Source organism: Candoia aspera, chromosome 2 (genome assembly GCF_035149785.1).
Source record: "Candoia aspera isolate rCanAsp1 chromosome 2, rCanAsp1.hap2, whole genome shotgun sequence".
Classification (NCBI taxonomy): domain Eukaryota; kingdom Metazoa; phylum Chordata; class Lepidosauria; order Squamata; family Boidae; genus Candoia; species Candoia aspera.
The window spans coordinates 154156608-154183398 of record NC_086154.1 but is presented as its reverse complement, the minus strand read 5'-3'; the positions used below and the strand labels follow the sequence as shown (position 1 = coordinate 154183398).

Sequence of the window (26791 nt, the reverse complement as noted above, 5' to 3'; positions counted from 1 at the left end):
ATGACGCAGCTAGCTCAAAGCCGAAAGGACGGCTAGTGGCCTGGAACGGATCCTATGGCATAATTCTGATCCAACCCATATAGCGTTTTCAGTTTCCATTTAAGTTGGCAAAGGTCATATCCACACAGACTCTTTAATCCAGTTAGGATAAAGTCATACACCTGCATTAGAATCAGGCTTTCGTGTGCTGGATGGTATATTGTATGTACACCGTTCCTTGCCCCAGTTCAACCAAAAAGGCTGCACTTTGAGAAAACATACAGTGTTCAGGATGAGGTTCCACGGGCTGAATTCAATTTTCCCAGCCAGCATCTACTTTTTTAAACCAGGTCTACTTTTTAAAAAGGAAAACTGAGCACACCATTCTAGCTGGTCTGCATATTCTGGAGTTTTTCTGGTAAAAATAAAAATGCAGGCCTTGGTTATACATTTCATGTAAATGTTTATCAAATACTAGAACTGATTAACATTTAATGGGGAACACTTGGACATTTATTGGGTGAGTTCAAAACAGTACCAGCTTTCAAAAACGCCTTATAAAGTAATCCATCACTGGAGTCCTCTGCCCTCTAAATTTTTGGCAAGAATTACAGCAATGTCCATGACAATTTTTAATGAATTATTTTTTTCTGAAATATCCAGACTAACACATTCTCCACAGCTGAGTCATCACCATAAGTAGGCAGCATAGGAGAGGAAAGTGTGAAGAGGAAGTTGACTATTGCAATACAGTATTACAAACAACAGTGGGTGCTGTGAGAATGTGATAGGTGCTTGGAACTTAAGGCGAGCCCGGCTGTTTAATGCAGCATTCTGTTCCCATGAGGACCAACCAGAGTTCTGAGAAGCCACAGGCAGGACATCAGCAGAATAGCACATCTTGACCCACCAAATTACGCCAGTAAGAACAGCCTCTCCAATTCAAAAGGTGATGGTTATGACAACATGGTTAGCTGGTGCTCAACTCGGTTTGGACACCTGGGGATCTTTTTTGGCGAGGTAGGAAGTCGATTCCCAATCCCTCCTCCTTTTGCATTTCTGTCTTACCAGTTTTGGGATATGGGTTGTAGGAAATTTCCTTTTCCATTGAGAAGTAAGCCCAAAGGATACCCTTTCAAAAAGTTCCAAACAATCAATTTGACAGATTTCTGTTATATTTCTCATCATTTTAGTTGAGCTAAGCATTGTCAGTATCAAGTGCATCTGGTTCTTACAGATATGCAAAACAACTCATGGTAATTTCATTCCGACAGGGATTTTATCTGTCAGCATTGGCTGCAAATTAAAACAATTCCAAAATCTATTTTTAAAGCTGTAAACAGAAGTGCACTCATTAAGGCATAAATTCTGAAGAACCCAGTATGTATTACTTCTGCATATTTCTGTCCTCAGAACTGTCCCTGGAAGAAAGCATCAGCTGGGATGTTGCATCTTTTGATGAGCATATATAGGGAAGGCGGGTGATAAGCAAGCACACTTGATTAGTTTCCTTGGAGAAACCTCCTTTGGCACCTAAGAAGACTGAAAATTATGCATCCGAGTTCACTTTTAAAAGGTATTCCCATCCTTTTCCTCACAATGCAAAATTGGAATAGTGGGGAAAGTGCTGGACATAAAGGAGAACCCCTATGAAGTGGACTGGACTACGACATTAATTACCCCCACCCCCAATTTTAGCCTAAAAGCATGGGAGTATTAGGCAGGTGGGTCGTATTCAACGTTATGGTGGGTTGCCCTGATCATTTTTTTAGGCTGTGAAGAAGCAGGAAGACAAAACACCAGACGCCAGCCAGGACGACCACACTTATCGGACAGTAACCTAAAGGGGAATTTAAAGAACGCCTTTTCAAAGCTTGGGTAGAACTGCCAGCCTGTTGCAACCCTCTCCAGAGAGGGACGTTGAAAAGGTGGTGCCCTGAAGGGAGTCGGAGCCGCTACTCCTCCCCTCGGGGGCCGTACTTCAAGTTTTCCTCTCCCAGTCTCGCAGGTTTTCTTGACTCGAGGAGTGCGCAGCGCCACCAGAAACTTCACGTCGGCGGGTGAGTGGCAGCCACGCTTGTGGCTTGGGGCGGGGTCGGTACAGATAGCGCAGGAATGCGCGAAGCGGGGAAGGACGAGAATCCCGGCCGGCGGAGAGCTGCAGGGGGCGAGGAGGACTGGCAGGCAGGTCCCGCCCCGGCAGCGTGGCGTGTCGCACCTCCAGGTAGCACCTCTGTGTCGCAGAGCCTGGCGACGCGCTCGCTGCATCTGGGTTGAGCGGAGGGTCGGGACTTGCTTTTGCCCCCCCGAGGGGATTACCGCCGGCGGGAGGCCGAGGGCTCTTCGGGGAGAGGGCCTTTTCCAACTTCGGTCCTGCCTCTCCTGGCGGGCGGGCGGGGTTTTTCTTCGGGCGCACCTTTTCCGCCGTCTTCTCTCGAGGGTTGCCTGAGGACCTGTCTTGTTGTCTTCTCTTTCGACTTCATTTCTCCCTAATTCAGCGGAAAAAGGTACGTGCCTAGTCTTACTCGCCTGAACCTGCGTTTTCAGAATGGCTATGCGGGGTTTAGACTGGGGAATACGCGCATCCTCCCTTGAGTAGGCAGAGAATTCCCATAGCCGCCAGCCCAGCTGTGGGGCTCGCATCAAGCCCGTTTTTTTTGCAATGTTGGCCGAGTTCTTGGCATCTGACGGATCCAGCTGTGTTATTCCTCTTCCCCGGCTAGGTAGACGGGAGAACGAAGGTTTCTGATGAATTGTTTTTGACGTGGTTGGTTTAACTATGTTTTTATTATTGTAAGCTGCTAATAGTCCAGAGAGTAATTGTGAACAAATAAATAATTGAGAAGTAAGCTATGTTTTGTTAGTGGTATGTATTCCCAAGTCACTATGGACTGGGTAGAATGCATAAATATTCTTAGCTTGAGTGACTATGGCAAGGACTTAGATCAGACCTAAATATGAAATAATTCGTTCTGGAAAAAAGTTTGTTGAGCAATCTGGTCACGAAATGTCATAAAGGACACAAGATGGGAGGAGCATTTTCTAATATTGGGGGCTAATATATTGATCACCTCTATGAGGCAGTCCCCTCTTTCCCCATTCTTGGTTTAAACTGAGCTGCATCAATTTCACATTTTCATTGTGAAGATAAATTGTGGGGATTTGAAAAGAAATGTGGACTTAAGTATGTATTAAATCAAATCTATACTTGTTGATATATTTGATGTATAGAAGTCTGTGTAAGTTTTTGGATTTGGAGATTGGCGCATACAAGGTATGCAATAAAGCCTTGAATCCACAAGTCCTCCTATTCCCTTTCTTTATCATCTTTGGCTGATGATACCTGTGAAATCATGTTTGACTGAGTTCTTCTGTTATGTGTAGAAACACCATGTCTCCCCCACAACTGCACTAGTCCTGGGCATGTATAGCTGTGCTTTTGCCTGTGACTTGTGAGCAGGCTATTAGTTTCCAGTGGCTCCGTCTTTTTAGAAGCAAATCAGAGCTTGAATGATTGACGTTGTAGTCTGAATACGGAAGCTGGAAGCAGATTCTGGGTAAGGAGTACCTCACTAGTCAGTTGGCAGCTGATTCAACTTAGTGAAATGACTGAGGGTGTGTGGAAACTTCACTCACATTGCTGCAATGTCTAGATTTAACTCTGGAGGAACTGAGTTCTTAACAAAGCTGGGAAATGTCTTACGTTCCCACAGACTCATCAGATGAGGAAAATTATTCATGCCAAGTTTAGACAATGCCGCAGTACCCTTTTATGGGCTCCTAACTATGTTCTGGATATTAGTAGTAGTAATAATTATCATTTTATGAACCACTGTGTGTGGGCATTCTGCCCTTTTCCCAAAGAGATTAGATTAAAACTGGGCTCTAAGAAGAAATAGAGAAAGGGGACATAAATTGGGATAAACCAAGGGGGAAGAATACACATACATTCAGCTCTGCTCAAACTTAGGTATAAACTTCCAATTTATTTCTGTATTAGATTTAAAGCCTGACCTTTTTTTTTACAGGAGCTCAAGGTGGCTTCTGTGATGTTCTCCATTTTATCACTGTAACCATAACTCTGTGAGGTAAAATGGGCTGAAAGGGCAGAATTGTCCCAAAGCTATCAGGTGAATTTCTGTGGTTGAGAATGGACTTGAACCTGAGTGTGCCAAAATGTTCATGGGGAAGATAGACTTGAGAAGGAGTTTGGAAGAAGTAAGGGCGATAGCATCAGTCAGGTGTCCTGTGAGGCAGTTCCAAATACTAGGAGCACCAAGGGAAGAAGAGCAAAGTCTTTCAGGAAGTGAGTAGAAGTTTCTTGATAGATGTGGTTGGTAAGGCTGCAGAGCAAAAATTCCAAAATAGAGATGTAGCTGGAACTGAGATTGCTGATGGAATATACTTTTTCTTTGCCTTTAGACAGCACATCCTTTCTGAATCAAACCCTTTTGAAAATGAGGGAGTCAAATCCTCAGTAGACAAAAAGTGAGCTCTCTCCTCTGGATTTCTGTTTCATGATGGAGAGAAAGACACAAAAATATTCAGGGGCCTGCTCTTCAAAAGTCAACTAAGGAGGGTGCTAGGTTAGAAGAGAAACTGGTTTCAAGAGAAAATTACTCCAGTTATATATTTTACCAAAATAGCTATTTTAAGTGCTTCTCAGGAAGAGGTAAATATGGCTTGAAACAACATGTCTGTGTGTATTGGCATCCCTTCCTAAATGGTGCCACTTCTAAGGGTTGAGCTCATGTAAATTCTCTGGCATAGGCCTTTTCTACATATTTGCTATTTCTGCACTTACGTTGGAAACAATTTTCAAACTTGGGGAAGGGAGCCACATAAAGCATTTCCTTTCTATTGTATGGCTCATCCCGTTTCTCTCTGTTAGTTCCGGCTGGTGGAGCTATTAGTGCCAGACTATTTGATAGTTACTCTAACAGAATTAGCTCTGCATCAGTGATGTACTTCTCTGTATGTGAATTTGGAAGTATAATGTGGGCTTCTTAATACCTACTTGTCAGAGATAAGTTCCTAGAAATCTATCTTCTGAGGTAAGAACAAATGTTAGGAAGGCTAAAAGCGTTATGGTTTTGATATTGTCTTTTGTCTTGTTGAATGAAAACAGGACGAGGGGGAGAACAATCAAGCAGTCCAAACTCAACCATTACAGGATGATGCCTTAGATCTGTTGAGTTCAGCTTGGCTGGACCCAGTTTTGCAGAACAAATTGAATAGAAAGGACCCAGCCTACAATATGTTTTCATGGATTAATGTTGTAACCAAACCATTAACTTTTCCTAATGTGTCTCTATTGCAAGCTTCCTGTGTTTTCCTAGTTTTCTTTCGTCCCTTCTAAGTGGCATCCAAATTGACCAATTTAAAGGTATTTTCTAAAACATCCTAAGCTCTCTCTCGGGGTTGGAGAGTTCAGATGAGATTTCTGCTTTTTGCCCCTGATGCATCATATATTTGACACTATTTCCTCCTCTGCTGTTTAATCTGACTCGTCATCACCTTTCTAGTTCTTTTCAAAAGGAACAGTTTTCCACCAGTTGTTCAGAAGCATATGCTGGGTGGCAGACTGGAGGCTGATGGAAGGAGTCCTTTTTTCCCCTGTGCAAAACAGTAAATGTCCCTGAAATACTAAGGGACACTTCTGGAGCTGGTTTTTTTCCCCATAAGATAAGCAGCACCTGTTGCTTGTTTGTTTTATATTTAACATTTTGCCCCTCCCATGTTGGAAAGTAGCCTACTTTCTGATTTCAATTTCTGTTCTCTGAGCAGATACTTGGATTACTTTAATTATTGGGTTTCTGTGAACTTTTGAACTTGTTGAGAGAGTTAAGGCAAGTTGTCCTCTAGTGTAAGTTCTTTTCTTTCCCTGAACTCAGGAAAAACAGATTTTTCTCAGCTAACAGAAGCTAGCCTTGTACTAGGCTGATTATACGTGAGGTGGTAATATCACCAACTCACTTGTGCCCCTTTCCGTGGAGCAGTATTTTTCAGCTTTTTCATTCGTTATTTTTGAAATCAGTGCTTCTTCTGTATGTGTACAGCTAGCAAGAAGTAAAGATGAAGATGGAATCTAATGTATTTTTGGATGTTGCTGAAACATGGCTGTATCAGTAGCAAGCCAGAACGTCCTAGCACTCGGATATGTTTGGAAAACTCTTGAAAAGGATGCCTTCAGATTGCTTTGATGACTTAGTTTTTTGATAGAATTACTTCATCATTTAGAATCCTCTGAACAATGCTGCTGCTGGCAATATACTTTAGGATGGGAGACAATTTTAGCCAAAAAATCTCAGCTGGCTTGTTTGGAAGGGAAGATTTGTGGCATGCTTGTATTTCTTCACCTACTTAAAGAGTGTAATTTGGAAACTGAATAGCTTTATCTTCCACCTCTTCCCCCACTGTTAATAGTTAACTTTGTCTTGGGCGGGTGCTGTTAACTTGCTCCTGCAGGGCAAGCCGCATATGCCGCTCAAGCAACAGCATGGTAGCAATCCAGAAACTCACTACTGTACTCTGAACTCATCCACCCTCCAGCGAATGCTGGAAGCACAATTTAGAGAACGTCATGATCCAGAAGTTGCACTCCCACTTCCCCTGTTACATCAAAATGATTCAGAGGGTGCATATAACTTGTATGTGCCAACGGCTTCTACGCCATACAAGACAAGCGGTATTCTGCTCACTTTCAGAGCAACCTCTTAAGGTGGCAGCAGTAAATGACATCAGAGACCAATTATTATGAGGTCAGACTTACCCGGGTTAGTCATTTTACATTCTGATGCAGTCCTTGGGTGACTCAGTATGAACTTCTCGGGGAGAGCAGAAGCACGTCTTGATTTTAAATTGCAGCCTGAGAACAATGATGTGCAGGGGATCCTTTAATGTTGGCTTTTTCTTCGTAGGTTGTCATGCAGTAGGGACAGCAGTGAAGCTACTTAATTTACTGGTTGGAATCCTTGTATGAAGTATTAAAATTTTGTTAGGTTTTCTTTTTACCGCCCTGAAACTGGCCAAACAATGTGATTGTTGTCTGAGTCATGGTTTGGAGCTATCTCTCTGTTGTTATTAAGGATATAAATAATGTATAGAGCATCTGTGTAATATATGGAGCATCTATATAGGATATGCAGATATCTGCAGAGTCTCCTCAGGCATCCCTTAAGGGTGGAAGGCATTTAGGAATGCTAAGATGTGCCATCAAATGTTAGTTTGTGGGAAAGCATGGACTACCTTTGAGAATATAAAGGAACTACAGAGAGAACATAGGCTGAATAGCACAGAATGCTGACTTGGTTCTGAACTGAGGCTTTTCTCCCTGTCAGTCAATAACAGCTAATAATCCTTGAAATTTTAAAGGAGAGAAGGAAATTGGTTGAAGAGAATGGGTCGGGGAGGGAACAAGAAGAACCATTAAAGACCCAGTAGCCCAAGAAGAAAAAAAGTCATCTACAACATACAGTGTAAGGACTGTAGCAGCCACTATGTAGGACAGACAGGCAGAAGACTAGCAGAGCGCATCCACGAACACCAACTAGCAGTCAGAAGAAACAATGAGAACTCCTTAATCTCACAACACATGGACAGACTTAAGGATACTTTCAACTGGGAAGCTGTGAGCATCCTAAACCAAGCCAAATCCAAAAAACGCTAGAGAATTCCTGGAAGCCTGGCACTCAGACAAAGCAGCCATCAACAGATACATGAACAACATTTACACACCATTCAAAAGAGACTGTCCTAACAGTCAGGAATCACACTGAGACGAGGAATAGGTCTGTAGTGTTTATTACTGCTACATAAGACCGAAAATCCTAACAAACTGAAGAAGCGTGGGAAAAACCCAGACAGATAAACCCCAAAAATTAAGGCGGGTCTGATCTGTGTCTCTTTGAATGGCTGCTTAATTCCTCAGTACTACGCATGCGTTTCCCACCCTGGATAGAGGCCCAGTCTTGCCCGCGTTTCCCACCCTGGATAGAGGCCCAATCCTGCTCCCCATCAGTACTCATGACAGAGACAATAGAAAAGCCAAAAGACCAGAACACCTCCTCACCAGCAATCAACACCCAGATATGCAAAGACTAACACTAGGATTAACACCAGATGAACAATCAAACAGCACAATATACCCTAATCAAGGAACTATTAACTCAGGCAATCAACCAAGCAGCAAACAACAGCCCAATCAAGGAACTCCCAAGAAGAGAACAACACCTCCACCAGCACAAGCTGGACAAACCACGGTATATAAACAGAGAGCAAGGCCCTCTCCCTCTTCACACTGAAGATGTTGCCTAGTCTGGCAATGAAATGTCTGCAAGAAAACAACAAGGCTCAGAGAGTACCAAGGACTCCACAGTTCAACCCTGAGCTACAAATATTTGCCTCCATTGAAACCATTAATAGTTAGTGACAAGGAACTTCAACTGTAGCCTTCAGTGTGATGCATTGGTATTTGAAAATGAAAGAATGATCAGAGTGGAGATTGAGGTCACTTTAGTTTACAGATTAACGCACTGTACATTAATAAATAAAAATAAAGCACTGCATGAATACTTCCATTTATTTGATCAAAATCCCATGTTATCCCAATCTGATCGGCTGCAGTTCTCCATTCTGAAGCCAGGACACACTAGCCCTGCATTTCACCTTCCAGCTGTGCCCTGTTCTGGCACTTCCTTGTTGCAATGAGATGAGATTCCTAATCTGACGTGATGCCATTTTTGTGGGATATGATTGTGTTTGCACTGGATTTTGGGAAATGTGTGTCTTGCTCTTGTATGCTGTGTAGTGGGTTTTCCCCCCTCCTGGTGCCTTTTCAGTGTCTTGTGCCATGGTGGCTGGAAATTCTGGGAATTGTAATCCTGAGATATCTGCAGGGCACAGACTGGAAAAAGCTGTTCCACATGTTTTCTGGCTCTTTAAAATGGATACTGTCTCTAAAAGTATTTGAAATGCCTTGTTTATACTTGCAGCGTTTATGGTTTTCTTTCCTGAGGTGAACATTCCTTTCTGCTAATTTAGACTGATAATATTCCTGTGAGGTTGAGTGGGCTGAGTGTGATACTTCAAGGCTACTTAGTGAATTTCATGGCTCTGCAAAAATTTAAAGCCCCATCTCTTCAACCAGCATACCATGAAGGCTTCAGCGTATCCATACTGTGTATCAGCAGCTGTTTCTAGGGATTTGGGTTCTGTTTTGGGTCCTGTGACTGCTTAACCACCCCTGTCTTTCCAAGTGAGATCAGGGATGTAGGGAAGCTTCTCTGCTTTTCTGAGCTTGTTGGGGATTTAGCCAATGATCTTTACAATCTCTCCTGATTTTCCTAGGAGGATCAATCCCTGCAGAACATGGAATTGGTCAATGAGAAGCTAAGAAAGGAGCTGGAGGAAGAGTTGAAACTTGGCACTGAACAGCTCTGCAGCCATGCTTGGTACCATGGTTGCCTGCCACGGCAGGTAAGGTAGCAAAAAGCTGTTTGTCCATTCTCACACAGTCAATGAAAAACAGCACGATAGCAAAATATGATAATCACAGAGGCAAGGGCAAATTGAGTCAAATCAGGCCACTCAAAAGAAGAGCCCAAATGGTCTGTTATACAGCATGGAAAGAAAAATGAAATGTAGGAGGGTTTACCTAAGTTTTCATACTTTATTTCCTGGAGGCTAACATTTATTGCATTTGTTTCGATTCTGTTCTTAGACGTGTCACTATTATTCCCATGCAGATCTCTAAAATATCTTTCCTGCCTTTCCTCATATCAGTTTAGTCACAAATCATTTCATCACTTTTGACTGTAATTTCATTAACTTTGCTGGAGGCTCCTTGTTTAGCCATCTTTACCCATTTTGAGAAGATATATTTGTTTCCATCGATTGCTCTGTATTTTCTTTGCCTACTGGTTCCTTGCTTTGTTGACTACATTCTTTTTTCTCTCTATGTATATTATGTAATCTCTTTTTGTCAATCTTGTTTTTTTTACAGCATTCTCTTATATGCTTTTTTTTTTTTTCAACCACAGCCTTTTTCACTTCATCATTCCACCAAGCATCCTTGGGAGTGGGGAGGACAAATTTCAGTAACATTTTCTTGATCTATGTAGTCTCCTAAATTGTAGAATACTCCTAGAAGCACCTGACTTGCTCCTAACAGACTAATCAGAGTTGGTGGTAGTAATGGTTCTTGTAGTGCCTTTGCTACACAGTGGAGAACTATCTTTTGTAAGACTGCCATAATAATCTTTGCCTGTTTCCTGACTTTGGGCAAATGCAGCTTTTAGGTGGGAATAGCCATTAAGGAGTTAATTTTCTTCTCCTTGGTGGTAAGGGAGATTTTCTGAGTGAAGGGATTTGGCTGCTGGTAGTTGAAGGGAAAAAAAGGAAGATTGCACCAGGGACAGACAGACTTCTCTTTGGAAACTATCTTGAAATTTCTCTTGAGAAAAAGTACCCAGATAGAATCACTCTAGAGAAGAAATGGAGATTGGGCAGTTGTGACAGATACAGTTTGTTCCCATAGTTCAGTTTTCTCATCAGAACAATTTCCCAATTTGTGTGAATGCCTGTAATAGCTGACATTTAACCATAAAGAGTTAACCTTCATCTGTCCCTCTACAAGGAAGGGAAGAGAAGAAAGATTTTGAGGGAAAACATTTAGCTGTTGGATGGAGGATGGATGGATTGGATAGGATAAAAGAGGAAAGAACAGGATCAGCTCTGTTTAGGGGAGATATTTTCAAAGTTTCTACTGAGGGGAAAAACAATTGGAATGGTTGCTGGAGAATAATGTCTTTGTTGAGGAAGACACGTTAAATTTTTCATTAAGTGAATGCAGTTTGTTCTCTCATTCACTAGACACCAAAGCAATATTTTCTTGCATGTTGAACTAGAGATAAGTCCTTATGTAACATATGATAGTAGGGCCTCCTTATTGAGAATTTACTGTCATAGTCCCAAACCAGAAAGGAAAACATCAAAAGATTTCCTGGTTTGCCCAAGTAGGATAGACCCAACAACTGAAGCAACTGTTGGCATTCTACCCATGAAAGGGTTACTACTGTACCAGGAAGACACTCTTGCTTGCTTCTCCTTGGCATCTGACTTAGAAAAAGAAGACTAGGAGTGGAAGGTAGCCAAGGGAAAGGAATGGGGGTCTAAGCTGGGGGAGGATGGAGGTCACACTGCTGTAACATCATTTTTGTGTTAATTAAAATAATATTTCTATATCAAGACTAATCTGTTCATTGAAGCCTAGTCTCCTGTGTGCCCTATCACTACTAGGCTTAGTTACAAGGTTTTTCCATAATAACATCATACTTGAAAATCAAGAGGAAACAGGGATTTCCTGGATTTTGGAACCTGAAGAACAATGAGAAGGATCAATTCCAGATAAAACAGACAATTTCAGCCTGTCTGTGGAGTGAGGAACCGCTATGCCTGAAGAACAGCCCTTAGGCTGCTAGACACACCTGGCTTAGAAAAAAGGCTAGGTTTTCTAGGAAGCCAAGAACAAAGATGAGGTGTTGACCAGCACCTTAGATCTTCTGTACACATAGGAGAGAAGGCTATTTTTCCAGAGTAGTTCTATTTTAGTTTAATTCCTGTAGAAGCCCAACGTTGCTGTATGCTGGGCAGCATATATATAAATAATAATAGACTTGCAAATTGAAGTTGAACGCCCATGGAAAAAGAAATCCGCTGTTACACCAATCGTGATTGGAGCTCTTGGAGCAATACCTAAAGCACTTCCTCGATATTTGGGAATCTTGAATTTATTGAACCTGAACACGCTAATTTTACAAAAAAAAAAAAAGTACCCTGCTTGGAACTGCCTATATCCTCAGACACTACCTTAATAATTCTTAGGTCCTTGGTTAGGAGTTGAATTATTAGGTTTTCTCCAGTCTTTGACTGTGAATCTAATTGTAGATTATTCTGATGATGATGATGATGATGATGATAATGCTTACATCCTGCGACAATACCTTTAATACTATTCAACAACAACGTCTGCCTATGCTAGGTCCTTGGGAAGGACTCAATAGGTGTACAAAAATGACAAATCCAGTCTAAACATTTGGCTGACTCTGCAATCAACCACAATAATGCCAAATTTACCTCATCAAGGATTCCTTCAAAGAACACTCTGAGTTTATATCCACTTGGCTCTATGGGCCTGAGGATTTCTCAGATTCAGAGTAAGGCAAACTTTATCCCCCTTTACTGGTTGTGCAGAAGAAAGAGCCTTCATTGGGCCAGCTGTTCCTATCATAGCAACAGAAGTTGCTCCTGACTTGGAAGGGAGAATAACGTACCTGTCGGTGGTTCAGAAGTTCTGTGCTGGGTCAGGTAATGCTCACTGATTATCTGTATCCTTTAAGTGGCTCCTTAAGTCTTGTTCATGTACTTGACCATCTTGAATTTGTTCTAATACCGACTGTGTTTTGTCAGCTATCTCCTTAAACAAAGACAGACCTGCTTGTCTGCCTCCCCCCCCCCCTCTCTTTCAGGAGGCAGAATCCCTGTTGCGGAATGACGGGGAGTTCTTGATCCGCGATTCACATTCTAGCCTGGGCGATTATGTCTTGTCATGCCACTGGGGAGGACAGGCCCTGCACTTCAAGATCATCCGTGTGGTGCTCCGCCCCAGAAAGGGCTATTCTCGCACCCTTTTCCAATTTGAGCAGGAGCAGTTTGACAACATACCTGCCTTGGTGCGCTTTTATGTGGGCAACCAGAAGGTCATCTCCGATGTTTCAGGAGCTGTGGTGTCTCGGCCAGTCAACAGGAGTGTACCAATTCGCTGGCTGAAGGAGCGCTTCAGTGACACTGGCCGGCCTCCTGGGCCCTCTGAGGAGGAAGGGGCACCTCTTCGACGGTTCAGCTTCCGTACAGCCACTGCTGGAGAACAAATAGGAGATGGAAACTTGCTCCGGTGAGGAACTTTGCTCCATAGTGAAACCGTTGGAGGGCCTGGTGGTGGTCCTTGGCAGTGTGGCAGAGAATATGACATGGTACTCCTAAGCTGTGATTTTAAATAGGCCCACTTAGAAATAAGCACTGTTGAGGTACATGTTTAAGTAATTATGGCCAATTCACTGGGTCTTGCTCAGATTTGTACTGCAGCATCTTTATCACCCTCTGTGTCTCAAAATGTGGAAAGCCTTATCAGTGAAAGAGTGCGTGGTGGTCTGATTATGAAAGTCCCCAACGTCAGCTTTTCTGCAGGTTTTTGAGAAATGGGGCTTGTGGGGGAGAATGGATCACTCAGTTCTGTGTCTGTTTTTCCCTCTCCCAGAACAAAAGATCGAAGTGGAAGTGACCCCAGTAGCCTAGACCAGCTGGGCCAGAGACCTTCATTGCATAGTGCCCAATCAGACAGCAACTTATTGACTGGTGGGTATATGGAAGACAGACTCCAAACGGGCAGGTTGGCATAAGGCACCTTCCGTCTACAAATGGTGAAAGGAATATGGGTCTTCTGTTGCTTTATCTGCAATGCAGATTTTGGGCTATTGCATTTCCCCCAAGACCTCTAAGTGGAAGCAGAGATTCTTCAGCTTTTTAGGTTAACATGCTTACTTGTCCAACTGATCCTGTATTTCTCCCTGATATCAGTTAAATTATGCAGGAAAGCAGTGGACTGGGAGCAACACAGTTGTCTGAGAGCCACAGCAAAGGTACAGAAATTGGTATAACCAGAACTGCTTTGTGGGAAGGGGAAGGCAAAACAAGAGATTCAAGCATAGAATGCGGTTCCTCTCTCCTATACTCCTGAAAATATTTAGTTGTCATTTAATGAAAAACTTCAGTTTCTAGTTATACAGAAACTTGACTGAGTAGTTTTGACTTAAAGCTTTGTGTAAAAGCATGTAAAAATGAGAAAAACGTGTTGTGACTTCACAATGCAAACCCGTCCTTTCATGCTTGCATCCTGATATCACACACAAGTACATAATTTACAGGGTTTGCATTATAAAGTCACAAACCATGTTCTGTCACTTGCAAGTTTCATCACTTGTCCCCACCAACACCTGTAGAGCTTTGTATATTTTACAAGAAAGCATTTAGTGTCTCATGACGCTTGCAGATGATGGCTACATTGTGATACTATGCCAAAATGTGTTATGTTTTCCACCTGAACCTATATCAGTTCATAGACCATGGATTTTGTATTTGCTGTCAAACTTAGTATGGAACCAGAGATATAGTTTGATGGTTTGTTATGACATCAGAAGATTGTCAGGATGTAGTTAAGGCCATTGCTCTGCCTCAGTTTATGCCCAGGCACATTGAAGATGAGACAGACAACAAAAGCAGTCAACACTAAACTTTGCCTTGTTTGCATGTGCATTTCCAAGTTCAAGCCATATTATTCATTTCTAAACATGATGAGGTGTCATATCTGAATTGAACCATCACAGGCCTTGTACTACCATGTGGCTTCCTTGGATGAGTGCTGGGCTCTGATAGGATCCACTGCCTCTATCACTGGGTAGCTTTTGTTGGTGACATTGGGTGGCTGCAGCTGCTGCTGAAGCTGCTAGTTGTACCTTTGGGGATGGCTGCCTGTCTGTGTTGCCAGTGGCCAAGGGTCCCGTTGAGCAAAGCTGATGGTATTGGGACCTAAATTGCAATACCATCATCTTAAATGTACCTTTGCTTGATTAGGGAATGATGATCTAAACTTGGGATAATCAAATATTTTATAAGTGTTTTCTTTATTAGTAGTGCATCTATCCTAATTTCATTGATCAGTGTGATTAATCAATTGACCCTCATTCTCAGATGAAAATGTATGTCTCTTCTGCACTACCCACCCTTCATTTAGTTGGTGAGATTGACCACACACACATTTTTGATATTAGTGGGTACATCTTAAATGTTGCAGAAGTTATATCTGGCACCATGACACTATAGCTTCTCGTTCTTAATACTGGGATTTCCAGCACTTGATTTAACAGAAATGCAATATAATAAACATATTCAGACAGATGTGTGCTTGTGACAGGGAATATTTGTGTGCCAACCAAAAAAGACAGCTTGATGGAGCTAGTAGAGCAGGAAGTTGCATATCACTGTCCTTTTCTAGGGCTATTTTTGTATTTGTGACCTGAATGGGTAGATGGGCCATCATTGGGAAGCAGCAGGAATTATCCAACTCCAATCCCTCCCCACCCAAACTCTTCATTTTTCTGTCCGTAGGAGGCCCAGAAACATCACCTGGAGACCAGGACCGAATCCAACTCCCTCCTTTGTCTCCTGCCTTTCGCACAGGCAGTGACCCTGTCCTACGGCCAAGTGCCTCAGTATCTCACCTGCTGGAAGGCCAGGGGCTGAGTAGTTCGGAAGGTCGACTTCATTCCAAAGCTCCCCCAAAGCCTTTGAGAGTCCCTTCCATGCTGATGAGTGACTATTGTGAACTGGTTCCTAAGGCTCCTCAGGGGCCCCGGAGTCACGTGGAGCGCTTGCAGACCGAGGAGAGGTGGCATGGCCGGGCTCACATTACAGAGACTGCCTTTGGGTTCCTGGACTGTGATGAGGCTCCTTTTCCCTCGCCCCAGTCAGTGGAGACGGAAATGGAACCGGGGTTTGAGCGCCCGCTGCTAGAGGCTACTTCCTCCTTCCAGCTTCAGCACTTCCACTCACTGCTTTTGACCCCGAACAACAAGCCCCTGGATCCCAGCACACTCAAGCGCCTCAAGGACATCTTTGCTACCCATGATTGCCATGTAACAGCCCTTCATATTTTAAAAACGGACTGTCAGGTGAGGGCCACAGAAAACAATTGCTTATGTAATATTATTTTGGTGACTTTCAGCTGCCTCCTGTATGGTGGTTTGCTTTAGTTCCCAGGTAACAGGTGACTGGTTTTGTCCCAGTGTATTTTGAGATCTCACGGCTGAGCCAGGACTTGAACTCTGATCTCAGACCTAATCCTTCCTTGACTGTTACGCAGATACACGGGAGCGGTTCCCTTTCTCGTGTTAGAGAGCTAACTCTGAGACATTGGAGTCCTTGTCCAGGAGTGAGAGAGTGTCATGCGGCCTAGTCCTTCTGTTAGTGAATTTGGACTGCTACTGTCTCCTAGTTCTTGATGCTCACACAGTGACGCGGAAGAGTCGTGGGACTCCTTTTCCAGGGCTCAGAAGAAAACACCCACTCCTGGGTCACAGAGGATCCTGCCTAGGACCTGACAGACTGGCTGTGGCTACAGCTTTTGTAGGGGAGCTGAAATAGCCTGCATCCGACAAAGTAGTTTTGTGATTCGTAAAAGCAGGATGTCTTGGTTAGTGCCAAGATATATTTGGCCTTGCTAAGAAAGGTTGACATCACTCCTATTCCACTCATTACCCACACGGACAGCGGGAATGGGTTTCTAAAAGCGTCTCTGCGCTTTCCTCACCCTGGCTGGTAAAAATGATAATAAATGAAAGAGGTGGCAATTTGCAGGCTGGAATAATCAGAAATCTATTCTGTGAGCAGCCTGCCTTGTCTGCCTAGTATTTTAGTTGATGGATGGCTTGCCTGTGTTTTAAATAATAATGTTGATGCAAGCCATCCTTAGAGTTAAGATACCTTTTTTTTAAAAAAATTGTCAGAGCAGGAAGTTTTTAATCCATAGTTAAAGTTTCACTCTAGCCTCTTCACTCTTATTTATGTGTAATATATGTTAAATTCTTTTAGATTCAGCTGGAAGTCTAAAGCAAGGAAGCTCTCAGGAAAGGATTTGGCAAAGAAATCATCACAGTACATTTAATTGAAGTTTTATTGGGGATGATGATGGGGCCGGTATTGTATAGGAGCATAGTAGCAGGGAAAAGAAATTCCTTTTCTGTTTAAAAAAGAAAAAGTGGCCTTTATTGTATAGCCTTACTGCATTTTTGAGTACTCAGATAAGCATTTAGTTTCAAATCTTTCCATCTTGGAATAGTTAGATAGATGTAGTTTCCTCAAAAGCTTCCTCCCTCCCTATGTCTGCTGCCTGGTTCTGACATGTTGGAATCAAGTATGATGGTGATTTCTTTCTCAGCTGACTCCCTGAGTCCTTCAGCTCTCTAGCTAAAATGACCTGCTGTTGTAGAAAGTATAATTGATTTAGTCCGCAAGAAAAATCCCCTAAAGGGTGAAACAGAGATGAGGTAAGAGTCAGCTGTTGGCTTAAATGCTAATGTCTTATGAACTACACCATATCTATTCTTCAGGCTGTGCGGATCATTGGAGTATCTAAGGAGCAGCAGCGGGCAATGGGGGTGAGCTCAGGTCTGGAGCTTATAACCCTGCCTCAAGGGCATCAGTTGCGGAAGGACTTGCTGGAAAGGTACTGACTAATGTTTTGTGGTGGCTGGCAGGTGCTGGAGGAGACCCTGGGAAATGGTGTGTGCGTGCGTGTTCTCCAGAACTTGCTTGCTTGTCTCTTGAGGATGTACTGTAGTTGCCAGTTCACTAAGGATTAATAATTAATTAATTTAATTACCACTTACTGTACCTGTTTTGGTTTTAATAAATATTTCAATTAACTTATTTATTGGCACTGTTTTTAATTTTTGTATTACAAAAGTTTGGCAGCTAGTTGCAAACTACTGTGAGCCTTCAGAAGATTTAGTGGTATAGAAACCAGTTTTCTATTTAGTGGTATAAAAAATTTAAAATTTAAAAATAAATTAAAAATAAAGGAATTTGTGGGAGAGCAGAGGGTGATTTCCTGAAGACAAAGGTTTGGTTGTTCTTAGGAGGCACTTAAGTTTGCTGCAGCTTTGGAGACCTTCTCTCTCCCTGCCCCTCTGCCACAGCCCCTGCATAGGATCTAGATCAGCCTGGAGCTGGCAAGTAAAAACCCCTTTTAGAAGCAAGCAAACCGAGGGAGATGCAAATGGCTCTACATGTTCTCTTCAGCCACTCTCTTCCTAGCTGAGTGTCCAGTAGTGGATCATTCTGATGGTGAAGACCAAATTGGCCTTCCAAGGCCCAATGTAATTGTTGGAGTTATAAATATAAGTGTTGCTTGGTGAAACAGACAGTTTTTCTTAATCAAACCCATTTAACACTATACACAAAGGAAGGCCCAACTAATGCATTTTCTGTTGCTGTGGCAGAGCATCTCGGTGTCCCACGCTATGGACCAAGGGACAGAAAACATTCCTTCGGTTCAGATGGGATCTTGCATGCTGGCTTGACATGCAAAAGCTGGTCTGGGCCACCTCCTGGCTTGCCAGTCTAGTAGCAAGTGTGAATCCTGTCATTGCTTCTGGGCAAGACTCTTCCCAGATTGCAATGAGAAAATACCCTGGAAAGTGTTTGAGAACAGCAGCAGCAGCAGCAGCAGCAGCAGCAACCATTTTTGCCCATCCAAGCTTCCTGTGTTTTCTTTTTCCATTCTCAGGCACCATCTCATAGCTCTGGGCATTGCTGTGGACATCCTGGGTTGTACGGGGTCCGTGGCTGAACGAGCGGACACCCTTCACAAGGTCATCCAGCTAGCCGTGGAGCTGTGGCGGCCAGTTGGGGACCTCTTTGCCCTGTCTGCTGTGATGAAAGCTCTGCAGCTGCCACAGGTGAGGGGCTGGGGCTGGGGCTGGGGCTGGGGCTGGGGCTGTTGTGGGAAGAATGCCAAAGCTCAGGCTGGCCTTGTGCTCATAAGATGCATGGCAGGCAGAAGATGAAAAGGTGTAGTTTCGGTGCAGCCACTTGATCAGAAGCAGCTCATCTAGCAAAGCTAGCCCTGGTTTCAGTTCACATATTGCTGTTAAAATGAGGGATGGTATTCATTTAGCCCAGTGTTTACTGCAGTGGCATGGAATCTAGGATATTTCTTTTGACCGTACTGATGGGAGTTATGAATCTATACCCTGAAATGTAAATATTTATATTCCTTTTTCTTTTTTTGTTGTTAAAAGTAGAGCTCAAGTACCTGGCCAAGCCAGTCATTCAGTTCTCCCTGAACCCCAGAGGCCCGTGCAGGTAGATTTATTTATACTTCTCCTTCCCCGTTTCTCTCCCACTGTGCCTGCAGATTGCCCGGCTGGAGCAAACGTGGAGGCATCTGCGCCAGAGCCACACCCAGAGTGCCATCATCTTTGAGAAGGAGCTTAAGCCTCTCCTGGGGAATCTGAACAGGGCTGAAGGTAGGGCCTTGCAATCATTCTGACCAAGTTCAGACATTACAGCTGTGTGGAGCTTCTGGTGTGTTGCTCTATTTTCATGCGTAGCTCAGGAGTCAGCAACCTTTTAAAGTAACAGCACCATCATACCAACATGTGCGCCACGGACACAATTTTATTTATGGCTGAGATACAGGAACTGTTGGGAGGTCAGTTTAGATTTCAACTGCTCTGTGGTGTATCACCATGCAGAAAGAATTTGTGCAGCTTCCGTGTAATATTGGAATCAGTCCTTTGGACTGTGAACATTTTTTATGAGCTACTTAGTGAATATATTCAGTACTCATTGAACTACTTTTAAAATAGTTGTGCCCCTTTTTCATTCATTTGAAGTTGCATACATCAAAACTAAAAATAATATGAACAAGGCTGTAGTTAAGGGTGTGGTGTGTTTTTAGCTTTTGGACTCTGGGTCCTGCTTTGGAAGCCTCTGTCTCTTAGAGAAGTATTTGTTAAACCACTCAAAGTTTGATCTTTTTAAACGTTGTGATCTTGCAGTCACTCTTAAGAATGCCTCCAACAGAAATGTAGGTTTACTGCCCCATAAATTGCCATAATATGTAATTTAGGAAGAGTTTAAAAATCACTCTTGTTATGAGTTCTCCACGTATTTTCATTGCCACAAAATGGGAAGTCAGGGTAGCTCTAGTGTATCTGGACAGTCATATATACTTGTACCAGGGTGGCCAGATTGGCTTTTGAAGGTAAATAATTGTGCTAGTGCAATATTCCTTATATTCCTTTTGCTGAAATCACAAGTCGTTCCTTCTCATCAGGGTGCAGAGAGTGGCATTTCATAGAATCAAAGAGTTGGAAGGGACTGTAGAGTCCAGCTGATCCTCATAGTAAGAGCCACTAGTTATCTCTCATAGATGACATCTAGCCTCTGTCTGATGGCCTCTAGTGGAGGAGAACTTACCACTTCATGTGACAGTTTGTTCTGGCTGACAGCTGGCACAGTCAGGATGTTCCTCCTGATGTCTAGCCTGAACCCCCTTCCTTGCAGTTTTAATTCAACTAGTTTGATTAGGGTGCGTTCATGCAATGGACCAGCACTTGAAAAAACTGCCCATCATGAGCTGCTGGTACATGAATGCACTGCTCCGAATAGGACTGCTTTCCAAACCTTCTGACCCAAATCCAGTAAGTAGCAAGAAATTGGTGGGGACCACAGCATGCAGACTCTCATATAGCGCATTGGCATCAAAACAAACATAGGGACCACCTTTGGAAGTCATTTTCATCCAAAATATGCCTTACAGTGAATCAAATCACTGTCTTTCCCGCCTACAGGCTTTCCCCTGAAATGTTTACAGGTAGTCCTTGTTTAGCGACCACAGTTGACTGGCAGCTTGGTTAGCCAGTCACTAAGTGAAATCATGACTTTACTTACGATCTTACTTCAGCTTTCCTTTGCTTTACAGACCTGTGAAGGTCATATTTATTTATTTATTTGGTCGCTCAGTTACTTTATCATCACCGCCGTAACTGTGAATGGTCACTGAACAAGGATTATGTGTAATTCCACTGTGATCTAAAAGGTTATTGTCTCTGGCCCACAGGGCATCCTGTCTTCTCCCCAAAGGATGTAGCAGTTCCTCACATCCTGCCACTTCTCAGTCTCATGGAAGGAGAACAACTATGGGATGACAATGAGGAAACGTGTGATGTCCTCCTGCGGACGCTGGAAAGAGCTCGCTTCGTTGCCACCAACACTGGCGCTTATCGCATCAGTGCTGAGGCCAGACTTCAAGGTAGGGTCGCTCTTGGCAGTGCTGGCTGGCCCTCCTCTGTGTACCTTTGTTAGCTCGGTTCAGTCTGGCTGGTAAGCACCCGTTCCCTCCTTCCCAATCAGCCTCTTATATGGAACAGAAGTGCATGAATGCCAGCATGGGAGAAAGCCGTCAGAGAGCCCGTGTGGGGGACTTCGCTGGGAACATCTAGGCTCTAGGCCACTCCCAGCCATAGCAGCTCACTGAGCAACTTATGGACGCCCCCCCCTCAGTTTACTTTGCAAGGTTGTTGTGGGGAAAAAAACAGGAGCATTACGCATGCTGCCTTGAGCTCCTGAATAAAAGTTGGGATAAGTTTCTAACAAATTAACAGATCCACCCATCTGGATTTTGTAGCCATTTCTGTGATGGAAACATGACCCAGCAGTGGGTTTATTAACAGCTAGCTTGTGCAGCACACCAGCCCTAAAAGGAGCAGCAATTTTAGGCAAGCATGTCTTGTACCAGCTGGAGTTCTTTTGTTCTCTGAGCGGCTCAGTCTGTTTGTTTTGATTCTATCCCAATCCTACCATGCTGGGTAGGGTTGGTGATAAGCCAGTGGATGGGTCCCTCAAGCTGATTTTTGCACCTTAAATATCCCACAGAACTTTGGCTGGGACCAAGTGGACGATACCCAGTTGAATCGCCTTTAAGCACACTCCCCTTCTGCCCTTTACCAGCTCTGCTGCCAAAGTTGCACATTTCCCTGCAGTTAAAAAGAAAATGAAATGCTTCGCATGCTCTACGTGTCAATAATTTATTAGAGGTGTGCCACAGTCAGATCCAAAATGGGCGTTCTCACTGTACCTGTTGGCTGCTCTACCTTTTCCTGGCTTTGCAGAGTAGTGGCGTGGCTCAGGAAAATGCCTATTTGGTTCAAGAGGCGGTGACAGGATGTGACTCTGCGTTGCCACCTCCTTACCTTGGACATGTATTTTCCTGAGCCTGCACAGGTACAGTACAAGTGCCAAAAAGGTGTGGCTTCTTAAAGAAGCTGCTGACAGGTGTGGCAAGGGTGCTCACATCAAACAGGAAACACCTTTGCTCACTTCCGATCTGAATACTGCACACCTTTCTAAGTCACATCTCAGCCTTTGCTAAACAGAGCTAATGATTCAAGCCAGGGCTTGCTTAGAGTTTATCTTTGTGCCACCTTAAAACAGTGTTGGTACATTCATAAATAACACTGGAACTTTCTGACATGTTTTATCTCAAATCCTGCTATGTGAACAGACCCGTGGCACTCCCATGACATAGCAAGCCATCAACTGTGTTTTGTAGCTTGACCAGATACAAACTTTAAAACAGCCAAAATCTCAAACAAGAACATAGAACCTTCAGCACTTGGCTAGAATCTTGTGAGATAGCTGATTTTAATGTTGTAGTTATAATGTTACTAAAAATGGGCCATCTGGTGGCATGGCATCTGTGGGTACTACATTCCCAATCTCTGAATTAAGTTAAACCACCTTATAGTTTAGCACAGTGTTTAAACCCAGGCTCAGAGTGGCCATAATATTCTTCTGGAGTAAGGAATTGTTATATCCACGTTGGCCATACTAATCCTTCGCTTTTTGTTCTGGCCTTCTCTCACAGAGGCCTGGAGTTCAGTCTGAGTCTGAGTCTGACGTGTGTGGCCGCAGCAGCGCCTTTCACTTCCCACTGGTAGGGTGATGCCTCATGAGGAGAGTTAGCCAATACCAGGACGGGCACTGCCTGTGTAGTACTAGCTGACGTCACAGGCATTACAGAATCCATCTCATGTTCCCTTTTTACATCCCTTTCTCCACCCAGGGTTCCAAGGCACTCCAGAACTCCTGGAGGTATTCCAGACAGAGTTCTCCCTTCGGTTGCTCTGGGGCAGTAAAGGAGCAGAGGCGGAACAGGGTGAACGATACAAGAAATTTGAACGGATCTTGACTGTGCTTTCTCAGAAACTAGAGTGAATTCACGGGAGAAGAATTTTCTCTCTCTGCCATGCCAGCTGGAATGCAAGGCAAGAGTGGCAAAGGTGGTTTGTAAGCGTCACCCAGTGCCAGGATTAGATGCTCACCGAGCTGAAACTTGAAGGTCTTCCACGGAATGAATGAGCAGGAACATTCCTTCTAGATCAATCGTGCCAGGGCTATTGAAAGAAACGATCTGGAAACTTTTTTTAACTTACGCAAAGGAGCCAGGCTACAGTAAGGAAAGCAGTGGATGATTTTTAATCAATACATGCTATGAAAATAACTCTGCTCTCTGCCTATTCGTATCCTGACTGGAAATTTCACAGCATTGGTTTACAGACCCCAAACCCAGAAAGTAACGGCTTCCAAGATGATTAACTGCACCCAAAGGTCGCAGTGCATTCCTATCCAAGTTAGTAGAGCCCATGTCATCTGAGACAAGAAAGCAACTTCCTCAGCTGGAACACTTTTCCTGTTTTGGTAGTTATGGTTCCATTACACAGAACTGAATACTGCAGTTAATACTGCTCCCTTTTTAAAGTATGATTCTTGTCTTACATGGAAAGAAATGTGCATAATTATTTTCAGAACTTTTTTCTTCAAGTTAAACAGTACTTGAGAAAAGTTTTGACAGAGGTTGTCTTAAGGAGGATTTTCTCCCTTACCTGTATAAGACCTTCAGACAAGCTCAAGCAGGGAGAAAGCTTATATGTATCCCTTTTGACATAATGCCAGTGCAGATAAATAAAGGTTTTTTCCCAGCACTTGAAGTCAATCACCGAAGAGTCAGGCAGGACAGAGGAAAGCCTTCAGACAGGACTCACAGTGGAATCCTGCTTTCTCACATGACTTAGAGCAGTGTCTCTCAACCATGGCAACTTTAAGATGTGTGGACCTCAACTCCTAGAATTCCCTAGCCAACATGGCTGGCTGGGGAATGCTGGGAGTTGAAGTCCACACATCTTAAAAGTTGTCAAGGTTGAGAAACGCTGATCTAGAGACAGCCACCAACTTGGACAACTTTAATGAAGAATTCGACTCCTGCACAGAATGTGAGGTTACCAGCAGCTAGCAGCATTGTATCTTTCTTTGCTGAGGAACATGAGCATAAAAGTACTGTTGCTGTTGTGGATCATCTACTTGGCCCCAATGGGAGGAGAATACGAGGTCAGATGAGTCTTTGGTCTGATGCAGTGTAGCTCTTAGGTTTTTATTTGACCAGCAGAAGCTAGCAGCTACTTCCATAGCACGGCATTCCCCCCCACCTGTCCAAGCGGACAGTAGTCAGGCCTCTCTCCAGATTTATGAGCAAGTTGCACAGAAGCACTACCTGGGTAAGCACAAGTGGAGGTGAGGGGAATGTTCCCCCTACTGATCTAACAACAGTGCCAGTCCAGTGTCAGACAACAAACCTGTTTTCTCCTCCTCCCCCTCCCCCCACACTCTGCCCCCTCGTTTGTGCTGCTCTCTGGACAGGCAGAAGCAAGCGGGAACTGCTGGATGCCTTGGCTTCCTGTGGCATTTGCCTCTTGCTTTCTCCTCCAGCTCTCCCTTGCAGAGGGGTGAACTGTGCACAACAGGAAAGGTAGAGGAGAGTCTTTTAGCTCCCAAACAGTGACATAAATGTTGCAGATCTTAAAAGTCCACACTTGGAGGCCAGAGGAACAAAAAGGCAACTGCACAGGCATCCAGTTAATTTCCCCCCGCTACTATTTACATAAAGTGTAAAAAGGCACCCAGAAATACATTCTACATCTCAAGAGAGAAGGGAGGGGCAGGTTTTGGCCCCTCCCTTCCAAGGCTGGAGGGATGAGAGCTGAGGCTACATTACAGGTTATGTGAACATGTTAAACTGAGTGGTAAAATAAATTGGTCACTGTATAAAACAACTAACAATAGAGTCTTCTTTAAAAAAACAAACACAGAGACAGGAGAGGAAGAGGCCAGAGCCACCTGCTTTTGCTGTCATGTAATGTATTCCCCAAGGGGGAAACGAACCTGAATGCTCTGGAAGAGGCACTTTTGAATGGCTGAATGAGCCAGGCCAATCCAATCCAGGAAACTATAAAGTGCATTTCAAGGAAAGAACATACAGATGTTGGTCTGGCACCTGTGTGGCATTTGGCCAGCCCTCGGGCAAGAAGGCTTTGGTGAACCTTGCATCTAATTGAAGTAGCACTGGGAGGTGACTGGTGTGCCCAGCAGCTATCCTCCCCCCTCTCTCTGCTTCTAGTCAACAACAGGCATAGCAGCAGTCTTAAGGATGCACAGTCCAGGCTTCTAACCCAGCCCGGGCTCCTCCCCAAATATGGAGCACCCTAGTCTCCGGAGCACCCACAACCCCCTTGAGGTCTGGACGCAGTCTACTGAACGCAGCATAAAAGCAGAAACTTTTCTCTGGAGAGCGTGCTCTGCTCTGACCAACCTGGCGATGAGCAGGAGGGACAGCTGGCTCTGCCCTTAAAGCAGAACGGGAGCCTTTCTGCTGCTGCAGCCAGGAAAGGTCGAAGCGTGTGTCCACCCATGCGTTTCATCCGAGGGGGCAACGACCACAGCCCAGAGCCACAAATTCAGGAATCTTCCTGTATGCGAAGTTGCACGTTTTTTGGCTGCTCTGGCTGGAGAGCATTTCATAAGGAATATTTTGTAACTGCCATGAAGACAATGCAGGAAAGGAGGAACAATTACTAGCTGGATGTCAACCCCCTCTTGTATTCTTATCCAAAACGTTGCTTTCAGCAGGCCACAGCCATTGTTTTGTTATTCTGATAGTTCTTGTCTCGCAGTCCTGCAGTAGTGATTTGGTGCAAATTCCTTCTTTTACTGTCTCACCCAAATTCCTCCTTTTCCTTTCTCACTCCATCATGGAGCTGTTTCCAGGCACCTGAAACTCCACCTCTCTTCCATTCAGACTTGATGTTGGTGCAGCGCTTGGAACTTGGCTGTCAGTCCCCCCCACCCTCAGTTCACATTCAGTCGCAAATAGGAGGTGGGGACGTAACCCTCACCCCCTTTGCTACGCCGCCGTACACGTGTCCACCCATCACCTTTGTCTTCCTCCATCAAGCTGAGCTCTTCACCTTCCTGCATGGAAATGGTGCCCTCACTGGAACCTTTGGGAAGCAAACACATGAGCAAGGGTGTCACCATTATGGCCCAAGAGTGGAGCGGAAGAGACACCTTAGTGGCTACTCCCTCCACAGCACTGTTCTTAAGGCTAGGAAAAAGCAGTTGCTCTGCAGAAAAATGGCTATTGACATGCTGAAGGCATGTCATAGTGTGAACAAAACAAAAAAACCCACATCTAATTGAGCCTTCTGAGGGTTTTCATTATTACGTATTTCGAAAAGCAGGTTCCTGATCCTTTGTAGTAAAAACAGTGCAATTAAAAAGTAGTCTGGGCAAGTCCTAGTGAATGGCTTTGGAGCATCTCATGCTGGAGCTTGGACAATCCGGTCATGATCTCTCTTCTGAACAGTAGCCTGCTTACAGTTAACTCCCATAAAAGTGAGAAATGTACATAGCTAAGAATGTCAGCCAGAACAATTGCCTCACATCTCAGGAGAAAGGGTGGGTTTTAGAAACCCAAATATCTTTTTAAAAAACAAAATGTAAAATAACATTCCTGCCCAGAGTCAGTTGGATTCAGGCAGTGTCTAAATCTAATTAATTAAATTAATGCCAGGTTACTTTGTACAAGTTACTGGATTCGCAGATTTTTCATCTATTCTTTCAATCTCTACAATTGTCCACAGAACCAATTGTGTGTGTGTGTGGGGGGGGGGTGCAGGATTAGAAAATAATGCTAGGAGAGGCAGAAAGAGGAGGAAAAGGCTAGAAGTGGCAGATCTAATCTCCTTCCCCAACACAAGCAAAATCATCCAAATGAAAAACAATGCATCCCACCCTACTG

The 26791-nt window shown here is 43.9% G+C and overlaps 2 protein-coding genes across 4 annotated transcripts in view; one reads left to right on the top strand and one right to left on the bottom strand.

The window, feature by feature from the left end:
• The first annotated feature begins 1958 nt into the window (after positions 1-1958).
• On the top strand, positions 1959-23161 carry SH2D3A (SH2 domain containing 3A). Of its 2 annotated transcripts, none has more exons than XM_063294381.1 (10): positions 1959-2039; positions 9328-9456; positions 12507-12931; positions 13295-13392; positions 15202-15764; positions 17202-17317; positions 18380-18551; positions 19010-19121; positions 20720-20911; positions 22724-23161. In XM_063294381.1, exons 2-10 carry the CDS (start codon positions 9349-9351, stop codon positions 22873-22875), a joined length of 1938 nt encoding a protein of 645 aa, XP_063150451.1. In that variant the 5' UTR covers positions 1959-2039; positions 9328-9348; the 3' UTR covers positions 22876-23161. The 2 variants fall into 2 exon arrangements, with proteins under 2 accessions (XP_063150451.1, XP_063150452.1); XM_063294382.1 differs by lacking the exon at positions 1959-2039 and adding an exon at positions 2354-2486.
• TRIP10 (thyroid hormone receptor interactor 10) overlaps positions 23121-26791 on the bottom strand; it is a 63747-nt gene continuing 60076 nt past the window's right edge. For both annotated transcript variants that reach the window (XM_063294383.1, XM_063294384.1), the window contains one exon: positions 23121-25991. In XM_063294383.1, coding sequence (XP_063150453.1) covers positions 25840-25991 — 152 coding nt within the window. In that variant the 3' untranslated portion in view covers positions 23121-25839. The remainder of the gene's footprint in view (positions 25992-26791) is intronic.